At 49.5% G+C, this 12,559-nt stretch overlaps 1 protein-coding gene across 3 annotated transcripts in view; it reads left to right on the forward strand.

Moving 5' to 3' along the window:
* KSR2 (kinase suppressor of ras 2) overlaps positions 1-12,559 on the forward strand; it is a 436,616-nt gene that overhangs the window by 354,872 nt on the left and 69,185 nt on the right. For all 3 annotated transcript variants that reach the window (XM_040443767.1, XM_040443769.1, XM_040443768.1), the window contains exons 11-13: positions 7,684-7,725; positions 8,388-8,460; positions 12,220-12,268. In XM_040443767.1, the coding sequence (XP_040299701.1) occupies positions 7,684-7,725; positions 8,388-8,460; positions 12,220-12,268 (164 nt within the window). The remainder of the gene's footprint in view (positions 1-7,683; positions 7,726-8,387; positions 8,461-12,219; positions 12,269-12,559) is intronic.

The following is a 12,559-nucleotide window of genomic DNA, read 5'->3' on the forward strand; positions in this document are numbered from 1 at the left end:
CGGGTGAGTCTTACTATGTTCAGGTCAGTCACCACATATTACTTTATCTGATCTCAGAGGATGAGATGGATGAGAGGATCCAGAAGGTTCTCCCAGCTCATAAATTCCAGAGTACCTAGCTGTGGATCTGAGACTGTGCACCGGGCTATGAGATGCTGGAGAAGCCACTCATGAGATGTTTTGGCTTCTTGGCCTCCTTTGTCATTCGACTTAAGAAAGAGATCTTTCTCTGCTCAGGTGGGCCAGACCTAAGAGTCTTCCTACCTCTTCTGAGGTCCTGCCCAGCCCACTTCCTCTTCTAGGGCCCTAAGGATTTTCCAGCTCAGCCATATTTGCAGCACCACAGCTGATGTCAGGAAAGAGGCCGGTGGGATGAGGTCTGACTTGGCCGTGGAACCAGAGTCTAGAACGGCGTTGTTCCCTCTGGTACTCTCTAGCCACCTGTGGCCGTTTAAATTGAAATGAATTAAAATTAAATATAGTTAAAATTTTAATTCCTCAGCCACGGTAGCCACATTTTAATTACCCATTAGCCACTGGTGGCTGGTGGCTGCCATATTGGACAGTGCAAGCATAGAACATTTTTATCATTGCTGAAAGTTCCACTGGACAGTGCTGATCTAGGGACTGATTTCCACCTAAGCCTGCAGGTTTCATGCAGAGGGAAAAATCCCCGGTCCTGCGGTCACGGGTCACACTTCCAAGCCTCATCAGCCATGACGGAATGACCAGTAGGCAGATGAAGGCCCAAACCCACACCTGGCCAAACCCAGATACGACTACCCGTTTAAGGACAAGCTGTCACCTACCCGCACTGTTTTGATCTGGGCTAAGTCCATAGGAGGAGGGCACATTTTGAAGTCTTGCAAGATTGGGATTTTTTGGTTACGTTCAAGCCTGAGGAAGTCTTGTATCTGTCTGGTATGAGGACCACTCACTCACTGGGCAGCCAGCAAGGACCATAATGTGAGTCACCAGCTGGAATCATTCCAGCGAGTGCCTCCCAGAGTCAATTAGGCCAAAACCGCCTGCTGTGTCCACGGACTGGGTGCTCCCCCTGCCACCTGCAGGATGGTCCATTTCTGCTTCACTGGAAGGGGGCAAATGCAAGAAGGGCGCTTTGACACTCCATGACCGTCCCTCCGCCCCAAACCTGGGGGGAAGCGGGTCTGGGCGCTTTCTTACCCCTGCTCCATCCCATTCCCAGACACTGACTTCAGGGAATTTCCCCGGAAACTGCTGCACTGCTTCCTTATGGGCCAGGGGCTGGGAGGGGACCTCTGAGGGGAGACCTGTATGTCAGAGTGCCACAGCTCTTTATGTCCCTAGAAGACTCTGCTGGTGAGAGACCTGGCTAACCCGGGGTGATCACTGTTTCCCTTAGCTCCCTCACTCTTTGGGGCAGGGTCCCCAAGGACGGGTCCTTGCCCGTTTGCTGCTAGCCTGCCAGCGATCCGCACCTACTCCAGAGCATCTCATGACAGTGACGTCATTTGGGGTGTGGGCTGAGGGGTCCTCCGAGGGCAGGCACTTTAGAACAGCAGTTAGGAGTATGAGCTCTGGAGCTGGGCTGCTTCGGTTGAAATCCCAGCTCTACTGCTCAATCTCGGCATCGTGCTGGAGCAAACCAGTTACCTCTCTGTGCCTCTGTTTCCTCATCTGTAAAATGGGGATAATGATAAAAGCATCTACTCCATAGAATCGTGGAAGGACCACACCTCATCATACATGTACCGGGTTGAGCAGAGCGAGTGTCTCGCTGAAGGTCTTGACACATGCCAGCTGGTTCCATTATTACATAAACATAAGAATAACAAGTTGCCGTGGCTACCATTTCTGGCGTTTCTCATCATCACTGCTAATTAATAGGGGCGTAATCCGAATTGTGGAAATCAAGATGAAATCCTCCCATACCCTGGCATTCAGAGCAGGGATCGAATTAATCCTTTTTGAGGAGGTAATTTCACATTGTCTGTCAAAGTTTTATAGGTACATTCCGTGGACCAGTGATATGACTTCTAAGACTTTATATACAGATATGCTCGCATAGGGTACAGGGATCTGTGCGTAAGGATTTCATTGCGATAGTGAAAACTTTGGACTCAACCCAAGTGGGGAATGGTTAAATACAACCAAGAGAGGAATGGTTGAATACACTGTACTATATCTACATAACCAAATATTCAGCCACCCTTAAAAAGAATGGGGTGGTTCTTTGTGGATATCCTGACATGCAAGGTATCTACAATGTCTTGTAAGTGGGAAAACAAGTGATTTGCAAAGCAGTTAGTATAATAAAATCCTATTTATTCTAAAATAATTATATATAGTCGTATGTTTATACGCATGTGTATATATACTTGTCTATTTGTATACGCACAAAAAAGCCTGCAAGAACTTCCTGGCAGCTGTTTCTAAGAAGAAAAATTTTATTTTATGCATTGCTACAGTGTATAGAGTACCAAGGAACGCATCCGTTTTATAATTGAACAATAATCACAAAATGTAATGTTGAAGTGGAAAACAAAATGGGACCTTCCAGAAGAGCAGCCAGACCTTCTCCCTTGACTTAGGAGGTTTTAGCAAAATTCCCTCAGAATGACAAGTGCCTGTCTTGTTCACACAAGGTCCTAGTCACCCGTCACACCCTTGACTACAAGCCTCTGTTGATGGGAAAGGCAGCTGTGGTTATGGTTCCCTGCCAAATGTTGGGTTTTTGAAGACTATTCTGGCTAATACCTAGGCATCATAATGTTCTCAGCATTGACTGATACCTAGAACATTCTTTTCCAGAAGGGTCTATGGGGTTAACAGGCATCTGGCTCACATGTTGACCTCAGGACACACGGAAGAAGGGTTTTTAGTTGGAAAACGAAGCGCGTCAGGCACAGGCTTGGTAGGATTTATGATTGACCTCCTTGTTCTCCTCCACTTGCTTCTGAACTCTGGGGCCATGTTTGACATGGCAGGTGGCTTGTGGGTGTGCTTCCTCCCTTTCAACACCCCCTATCTCCCTTCACTCTGCCCTGATTCCGTCTTTATACTCCACAGTGCTCCTTCCCTACCATGATTTTGTTCATTTATTAACTTATTTAGTGTCCGTGTCCTCTGTGACAATCAGAATTATCAGCTTCGTGAGACTGGGAAACATGTCTGCTTCATTCATGCTTCTACACCTGAAGGCCAACACCTTGCCTACAGCTTAAGGCACTAATTAAATGGGGTTTTTTCGAATGAATGAATGAATGAATGAATGAGTGAGTGAATGACTTGAAATTCATGCACTGCCCAAGGCTGCAGATTTTTCTCTTCAAGTCGTTTTCTGGCCCTCAGACTGCATCCATCATAAGACATGTTTATTGAACATCTACTATGTACCCGTGGTATACAAGGCACTAGGTATAGAGCCGTATGCACACCAGACATGCCCTGTTTGAGTTTCCAATGGCCGCCGTAACAAATCATCACAAGCTTAGTGGCTTAAAAGAGCCCAGAAGTATCTTTTGGGATGAGCACTGGGTGTTGTATGGAAAACAATTTGACAATAAATTTCATATATTAAAAAGAAAAAACAGCCCAGAAGTGCTATCTTACAGTGATGGAGGTCCCAAGTCCAAAATCCGTTTCACTGGTGTCCACAGGGCTGGTTGCTCCTGAGGTGCTAGGGAGGAATCCGCTTCCTTGCCTTTCCCCAGCCTCCAGCGGCTGCCTGCGTTTCCTTTGCACACGGCTCCACCGCACTCCCACCTCTGTTTCCGTGATCGCATCTCTGACTCTAACTCTGACCCGTCTGCCTCCCTCTTGGAAGGACCCTTGTCATGGAAGCGGATGTAGTCACAGTCGCCAGGGATTAGGTTGTGGACGTCTTGGGCAGAGCGGCCTCACTCGGCCTGCCACAGCCCCTGTTCTCGTGGAGTCTATAGCTTCGCGGGAGAGACGGGTTAACCACACAGACGCACACCTGAAATGAGTTGCACCAAGTGCCATGAAGGGAAAGAACGGCGGTACAGCAGCCATACAGCAAGTTCAAGAGGAGAGCAAGTTGAGGTTGAAGGGTCCGAGGTGTCTGAGTTCTGAAGATGGGGGAGAGTTGGCTGGGCAGAGGGAGGGGAGCATGTGCAAAGGCCCTGCACATGCAGGAAAGAGCTGCAAAAATGTCCCCGTGGCCCGAATGCCGTGAATAAGGGGAAAGTGGCACCAGGTAGGACTCAGAGCTACAGGGATGAGGCTTGGCCGGGCCTTGCAGGGCCACGGCAGGAATCCAGATTTTATTTAAAGGGTGTAGGCAGAAGATGACTTACCCTCCATCCTTCCTTCTAGAAGACGATCCAGGCTGCTTTGGGGGGAGGCCTTAGGGAAGGAAGGAGGGAAGGAGGGTTTCGGGGTAGAAGTGAAGTGGCTTCAAAGTGGCCTGTGTATCTCTCTGGCCTCCAGCCACCTGAGGACTCCCAGTTCCCAAGACCTCGTCAATGCCAGGGAGTCAGGAGCCACTCGGATTCATCAGGAACAAGCTGTTCTCTGGCACACGGAGGGGTTGAGGAGGGAGGGGGCTGGCTCTGTGCGTGGAGACCTTCGCCAGTGTCCCTTTGCCTGACCCCTGTCCCTCGTCCGAGCGGGTTTTGCTGTCCCTCGCCCGGCTGCCGCTCCATAAAAGAATGTCACTGCTGGCTATCCTTTGCCGCAGACACCGAAGAGGGGAGATCAGCTGAGCTTCTTGACAACCCTGGGTAGTTTTCTCTTTTTTAATTTTAGCCTCTTGTTGACTGCGTGCGATGAAAAAACAAAAAACAAAACCTAAGTTCTCTAACAGAAGAAAGAAAGGTCCTTGAAGTCCTGGAGGTTGGTTTTGTTTTAAAGCTTTGCTCTGTGACCTTGACTGAGTTGCTTCTCACCCTGGGCACCTCGTTTTCCAGGATCAGGAAATGCATCCGTTTGGATTCCAACTATCTGGGATGTTTGGGGATTGCTGTGCTAGGAGAGAGTTGATTAATTCAATAAACACGAGTTGTGCACCCACTGGTACCAGGCCCCTCTCCGTCCTGGGGAGTTAATAAATCGGTTCCAGCCTCGGGGGCAGCTAATGACTTCGCTCTTTGAAACCGATTTTCTCTTAATTATAAATCATTCTTGTCCGTTTATGAAGAGAGCTTAGAAAGATATTGGCTTATTCGCTGCAGCGAATGCTTATTTAGCACCACTATGCACTCTTATCTCATGGAATGATGATCTCAGCCCTGCGAGGGAAAGACTGTGATTATCCCGTGGAAACTGAGACTCGGAGAGAGCTGCCCAAGCTTTTACAAACAGCCAAAGGAAGAGTGAGGATTCAGCCCTACAGGATCAGCCTCCTACTCCTGCTGTCCAGCTCATCTTTGCTTTAAACCCGAAGTCAACAAACTTTTTCTATCAGGGGCCAGATGGTAATATTTTAGATGTTGTGGGCCATCTAGTCTCTGTTGTTGCAAATATTCAGCTCTGACGTCATAGCATGTCGGCAGCCAGAGACAGCATGCAAATGAATGAATGTGACTGTGTTCCAGTAAAACTTTATGGACAAAAGCAGGTGATGGTCCAGATTTGGCCCCTGGGCCATGGCTTGTCAACCCCTGGCCCCAGCCTCTGAACCACTGCAGTAATGCTTGGTGAGTCAGCTTGGTGAGTCCCGTCCCTGCAGGTAATAAAATTGTTTCTGGAAGCACGTTCACCAGTTTGGACTCCCTATCTGACCCCATTCCTGCTCAGTGTGGCCTCTCCACTGCCCACGATACCCTTGTCCCCCACCCCTGCTCCAGGCCCTCCACCCCACAGGAGTAAGGGGTAACATGAGGAACCTCGGGGATGTCCGGACCTGGGACTGGGAGTAAAATGAATTGTGGGTGAATCAGCAGTGAAGTTGAGGAAATTTCTTTTTTCCCTAAATACGGAAATTAACCCATGCTTGTGGTAGGCAGAATAATGGTACCCCCAAACTCCCCACGCTCTAACCCCAGAATCTGTGGATCTGTGACTTTATAGGTGACTTGACTTTGCAGGGATGATTGAGTTATGGATCCTGAGGTGGGAAGATTACCCTGGATTATCCAGATGGATCCTAAATGTAACCACAAGCGTCCTTATAAGAGGGAGACAAGAAGGTCAGAGACGGTAGGAGGTGATGTCAGGACAAGGGGAGCAGAGACTAGAGTCGGCTCAGAGCCAAGAAGCGCAGGCAGGCTCTAACAGCTGGAAGAGGCAAGGCATGGATTCTCCTCTGGAGCTTCTGGAAAGAACCAGCCCTGGCAACACCTTGCTTTTAGCCCCTTATGACTTATTCCAGCACCTCCGACCTCCAGAACTATAAGAAGATAAATGTGCTATTTTAAGCCACCAAGTGTGTCATGATTTGTTACAGCAGCAACAGGAAAACTAATACAACGCTCAATGTAGAAAATTTGAAAAACACAGGAAATGCATGGTTTCCCAATTTTGTGGAGATGTAATTGACATATAACATTGTATATGCTTAAGGCGCACAAGGTAATGATTTGGTACATATGTGTGCTGGGAAATGATCACCACAGTCCAAGTTTCTATCCGTCACCACCCACAGTTACAAATTTTCCTCCTTGTGATGAGAACTTTTAAGATATACCCTCAGCAACTTTCAAAGATACAGAACAGTAATTGTGAACTGTAGTCACTATGATGTGCGTTACCTCGCCAGGACTTCATTTGTCTTCTGATTGGAAGTCTGTACCTTTTGACCGGCTTCAGCCTGTTCCCTAACCCATCTGGTTGTTTCTATGAATTCTTTTTTTTTTCAAATTCCGCATGTTACGTGATCTCATACAGTATCTTTCTCTGTCTGACTTAATTCACTTAGCACGGTGCCCTCGAGGTCCATCCATGTTGCAAATGGCAGGATTTCCTTCTTTTCTTTAAGACTGAATGGCATTCCATTGTATGTACATGTGTACATGTATTGTGTGTGTGTGTGTGTGTGTACGTGTACCATTTGCTTTATCCGTTCACCCATCAGTGGACCCTTGAGTTGCTTCCATGTCTTGGCTCTTGTAAATAATGCTGCAGTGAACACGGGGGTGCAGATTATCGTTCCAGGAATAGTGATTTCATTTCCTTCGGATATATTCCCGGAAGCTGGATCACGTGGTAGTGCTATTTTTTTTTTGTGGCACCCCCATGCTGTTTTCCCCAATGGCTGTGCCAGTTTGCATTCCTACCCACAGCACCCCACTCTTTCCCCTTTCTCCTTCCCCTCACCACACTTCTCTTTTCTGTTTTTGATAGTAGACATCTTAACAGGTGTGAGATGATATCTCATTGTGTCCTAAAGGATTTTTTGAAAGCGTCTGTAATCAAAGAGGGGAAAAAATGACTATTTTAGATTATGGTTTCACAGACTTTTCTCTGTGTGTATGTGTCCCTGTGCAGTTAACAAAAATGGGATTGTGCTCTGGGTGACTCTCTGTTCTCCGGGAGCTGCCCGTGGGAGGGTTGGCTTGGATGTCCAGAGCTCTGCTTCCTTTATACATGCTCTCAGCCCCTTGTCATTCAGGTCTGCAGAAATCTGGAACCCCTCGAGGGTGGGCAGGGGACCCGTGTGGTGGCTGTGGGAACCCAATCTGTTACTTGCAGGGACAGCTCGGAGCAGTGCTCACGTCGGTGTTTTCATTCTTTTGCCAGCGTCCCACTACTACAAGTACAAACAGCAGTTCATCTTCCCAGGTGAGTCCGTGCACGCTCAGGCCCTTCTGAACGAGCCTGCTGAGGTGCCTGGGTTGCTGGAATGGATGAAGGCGAAGGTTGTTGGGATGGGCAAGCTCAAAGAGGATGGCGGCGGGACCAGTAGACCCCAGGATAATGGTGGGACATAGAGGTGGAAAAGGAAAGACTGAGAGGCCCCGAGGGCACAGTGGTACCAAGGAGATCCCAAGGCTCAAGGGCAAGGCCTGAGGAAGTGGCCTGCGATAGAAGGACAGGCCAGGGTAAGGAGGGCTCCAGAGCCCACGTGGCAGGGGAGAGGTGGCCCGAGGTGAGTTGGGCACTGGGAGGCGTGAAACCCAGTGGCCTCAGCATCCCAAAGAGAGCTCAGCAGTTGGGGGGTGATTTGGAGGTGACCAGCGGAAGCTTCGGGTCAGAGGCTTGCAGATCTGGCAACCCCCTAGTCGAGAGCGGGGCATTTGGTTCAGGATGTCATCTTAGAACACTGGTGCTTCCGAGCAGGAAAAGCGCAAGTGATTGAGGAAGGGACAGAGGGGACTGGCCAGCCCCAGGGGCACCACGATCTGGTGAGAAGTTACTAGCTGCCCCCTCTCCCAGCAGTTAGGTCTTTGGGGGGAGACCGTGGACTCTACGTTGGATTTCTGACTCTCACGTCTGCCTCTCAGATGTAGCGCCAGTGCCAGAGACGCCGACCCGGGCGCCCCAGGTCATCCTGCATCCGGTGACCTCGAATCCAATGTAAGTGGAACAGAGACCTCCTTCTCCTGTCCTGGGTCTTCAGTCTGCTCAGGGTCACTGTCTTCTGTCTTCCTGGTCCTGGAATTGATGGGGCGGGATACTGAGGGAGAGAGAGACACACGGGAATGACTCATGGAGAGGGACAGGATGACAGCCTCCCTCAGCCTAGGCCCAACAGGTCGTCTGTGCTTTGTGCCCTGACCCTGCTTGTCAAGTGTGATTTCCAGGGGCTGGACCGTTTCCTCAGGGTCCCCAGGCTTTTCTATGATCAGAAAGCCAACTTTCTGTAATAGCTAGAACTTAATGAAAGAACTGTTATTCTACGTCATTGTCCCTCCCTTTAAAAAGAATAATTTAGGCTGATACCAGGGATCAGCAAACTACAGTCTATGGGACAAATCCTGTTTGCCCCTTGTTTTTATAAATAAGGTTTTATTGGGTGGCTCAGTCGGTTGAGTGTCTGTCTTCGGCTCAGGTCATGATCTCATGGTGAATTTGAGCCCCGCGTCGGGCTCTGTGCTGACAGCTCGGAGCCTGGAGCCGCTTCAGATTCTGTGTCTCCCTCTCTCTCTGCCCCTCCCTCACTCACACTCTGTCTCTCTCTCTCTCTCAGAAATAAATAAACATTAAAAAAATTATAAATAAAGTTTTATCGCAACACAACCATGCCCATTTGTTTACGACATACTGTCTCTGGTGGCTCTCAGACTACAACAGCGGAGTTGAATCGTTCCCAACAGAGACCATATGGCCTGCAAAGTCTAAAAGATTTACTCTCTGGCCCTTTACAGACCAAGTTTTCTGGCCCCTGGTTTATACCATTATAAAAATAATACAAACTAATTTTGGGAAATGTGGACTGTTCTGTAAAAAAAAAAAAAAAAAAAAAAAAAAAAAAACCAGGGAAACTAATCACTCATAATCATATCACCCTTAGAATTTTGATGTGTGCTCTGTCTCTTGTGTTTTTATATACTTGTGACTCATGATATATGCCCTTTCCAGCCTGCTTTGTTATCCCTTTAAAAAGCCATAGCATTGCATTTTTCATATGATCTCAGACTCTTCATAGACCTTGGTCTCCATGGCTGTAAAATACTATTATCGATGTAGAACAATGGCCTTAACCATTTCCCTCTTGCCAGATCTCCTGTCTTCCCATAGTTCACTGTTGTAAACAGCACTGCAGTGAATGTCTCTGCACGTGGCACCTTTGGCGTCCTTGGGACACACACTCTCTTTCTAGGTGGGGTATTGTTTGTGCAGCCGCAGTGAAACCACCTTCCTTGACTTAACTTCTTCGGCCGGTGGCCCAAGCGTAGGGCATGCTGGAGACCTAATTTTGACCCGACCGGGTTCCCAACTCACACTTTTGCCCATTTGGCTGTTCCTCTGCCTCCCCCCTAACTGCTGCGCCCTTCCTGCCCCATGTTACGGACTTTGTTAAAGACCCAGGTGGTACATCCGTGAAATCAAGGGGGCAGCAGTTTGCCAGGGAGATGGTGCTGACTTCCAGCTCCGGGTCGTTCCTCTGCTGCACATAAGCCAATTCCACAATGTGTGCAAGACGAACTCCGGGTTATTAACTGGCAGTCGGGGAGCGCCCGCGAAATACGGCGTCGGTAGCTGCTTGCGGTCTGCTTAAAAGTGCATGGAGTGACGGCCACTAACACTTCACAGGAAGAAGTAATTTAATCGCCCAGTGACTGTAATCACGCCTTGATGCAGGCAGAGGAAGGCTGCCTGGTTTGTTGTTGGGTGAGGAGGGACTCCAGCTGCCTTGTTCCACCCGGATCTCCCCAAAATGCCAAGTTCCCGGCAGATGTTCCCGGGGCCGGCCGGGCCGTAAATGATTGGTTGATAGGAAGGCAGAGGGCACTTTGTGACCCACCCTTCTCTCCCCCTTTCGTTCTTGCAGCCTCTCAGACTCCCTCTGGCCAAGAGCCCCTCCCGGAAGTGGGTTGGCTCTGTCTGCAGGGTCAGCAGCCTCTTGGGGTCTCAGGGTTAGGAGAGCGGTGGCCCCTCAAGTGAGGGGGTGGGTAGGGGCCCCTGCTAAGCTTCCAGAGGTGTTCATTGTGATTCCTTCCTGCCGCCGGTTCTGTGCCTTCAGCAGCCCAGTTACAGTCTCCCCACTGCACTCCGTAAACACATACACCTCCTCTACTCCGAAAACACACCCCCAGAAACACCTCTAACACACACTGTCCGTCACGTCCCCGTCACATGCCATGTGCTCCAACACTCCCCTCACACCCCAGTACGTACCCAGCTGTCAACACACGGTGAGCCCCCCACATCACCCACGGGGTACACCCAACTCACGTGTGCCCAGAACAACCCCTGCACAGAGCACATCCCATAATACCCACGCAGTACCCAATCTATACTTAGTACTCACACACGCAAACACACTGATCCCTCCCCAGCCCTGCACTCAGCCTGCGCCCACGCTCAGAACAGCTGCAGCTCACGAGCTCAAGACTGCATCACACTCGCGCACGGACCCAAGCATACGCGCGTGCGTGCTCCCACCTGTGTCTTCCAGTCCTTCCAGATACGGTTTTGTTCGTTCTCACTCCACGCATCCCGGTTCACCGTGATTGGCAACATCCAGCCAACTCAAACACTGCGAGTTTTCAAACCACATCCCATAATCTCTCCGGGGAATTTCCATCATGCTCCGTCTATTCAGTTCATGCCTGACTTTTGGCCCGTGTCACTTTCAGCCTTCCTGCACGATATCTCCGTACTTGCTTTCGTCCCTTCGGTAGTAACATAATAGTCCCCAAAGTCAGGAGCCACGCAGGTTTCGACTCTGTATCCCTCGGAGGGCCTTGCCCCGTTCCTGACACATGCAGGTTTCCCCCACTATCCGAAAGTAGAGCATTCCTACAAAACCTTTCATAAGCCAACATGGTGTCATGCGAAGACGCGATTATCATTCATTTATAATGCAAAAATTGGCGGGTGTCCCCAGACCTGAGAACTTTCTCCCTTAGGCTTCTCTGATACCTTAGGACGCATCTTGCTAACGGATGCACAAAATAAATCGAGATAAAGCACAGATGCTCATGGATACTGCTCAAAGGTGTGGAGGCTTGAGGCTGAGATGCTGAGGGTAGTGCCCAGGGAAGGAGCTTGGAGGCATCACTCACACTGCTCAGGGTGCCCGCTGCCTCCGTAATGGCTCGCGGCAAAGCAAAAGCTGAAGGCAACTTTCGCTTGTCACCCTTTTCCACAAAAGCAAAGGTCTTGGAATTTCTTTTGGTCAGCAAAACAGACACCAGTGTAGATCTTTCATAAAAGCAAAGCGGCATGGCGCCGACTTTCAAAAAGCAGGGGGCGGGGGGGGGGGGGTACCTGTAATCCCGAACGCTAAGGTTCTTCCAGAAGATTCTGAACCCGAGTGAACGTTAGAGGTCTCGTTCATTCTTTCCTAGCACACACCCAGAGTTCTGAGGATTCTTCCACCCGTGGCATTAGGCCAGTTTATAAGGAAGCTGCTAGATTAGTGGAAACCAAAGCAAGAAAGAAAAATGAGCCCTGAGCAGCCCAGAAAGTCTGTTGAAAACAGTGTCCTTGTCATCGCTTCTTCATGGTGAGGTTATGGATTAGTTTCGACACAAGTGTTGAAGTGGATTTTGAGATGAAGGCTTGATGGCCAGGGCTTCTCGTTCAAGGACTCTTGATACGCGGCTAAACAATACACAGACCTACCTTTTCACGCGAGGGTCACATCTATTTTTCTTTTCTTTAAAGCTTGGAAGGAAATCCATTACTTCAAATTGAACTGGAGCCAACCTCAGAGGTGAGATTTGGAGAGAGTGATGCACCTGTTTCCCTGGGGTTGCCCAGCGCTTGGCAGAGCCGATGGATGTCTTTAATGACGCGGAGGGCTTGGGGCAGCGGGCGGTGGGGTGGCCCTGTTTTTGATGGACGTTCTAACAAGCGGGGGCCCCTCCCGGCACCAAGCCTAATAGGCCGTTATACGGTGTGCATCATGGAAAAGCTAGCCGTGCAGACGTTGGCAAGAGATTTACATTCTTAGTGGAAAAATCGGTCTAGGGCCAGGTGAGTACCAAGGGGGATGTGCCCCACT

Source organism: Herpailurus yagouaroundi, unplaced genomic scaffold (genome assembly GCF_014898765.1).
Source record: "Herpailurus yagouaroundi ecotype Mexico unplaced genomic scaffold, PumYag 191, whole genome shotgun sequence".
NCBI lineage: Eukaryota > Metazoa > Chordata > Mammalia > Carnivora > Felidae > Herpailurus > Herpailurus yagouaroundi.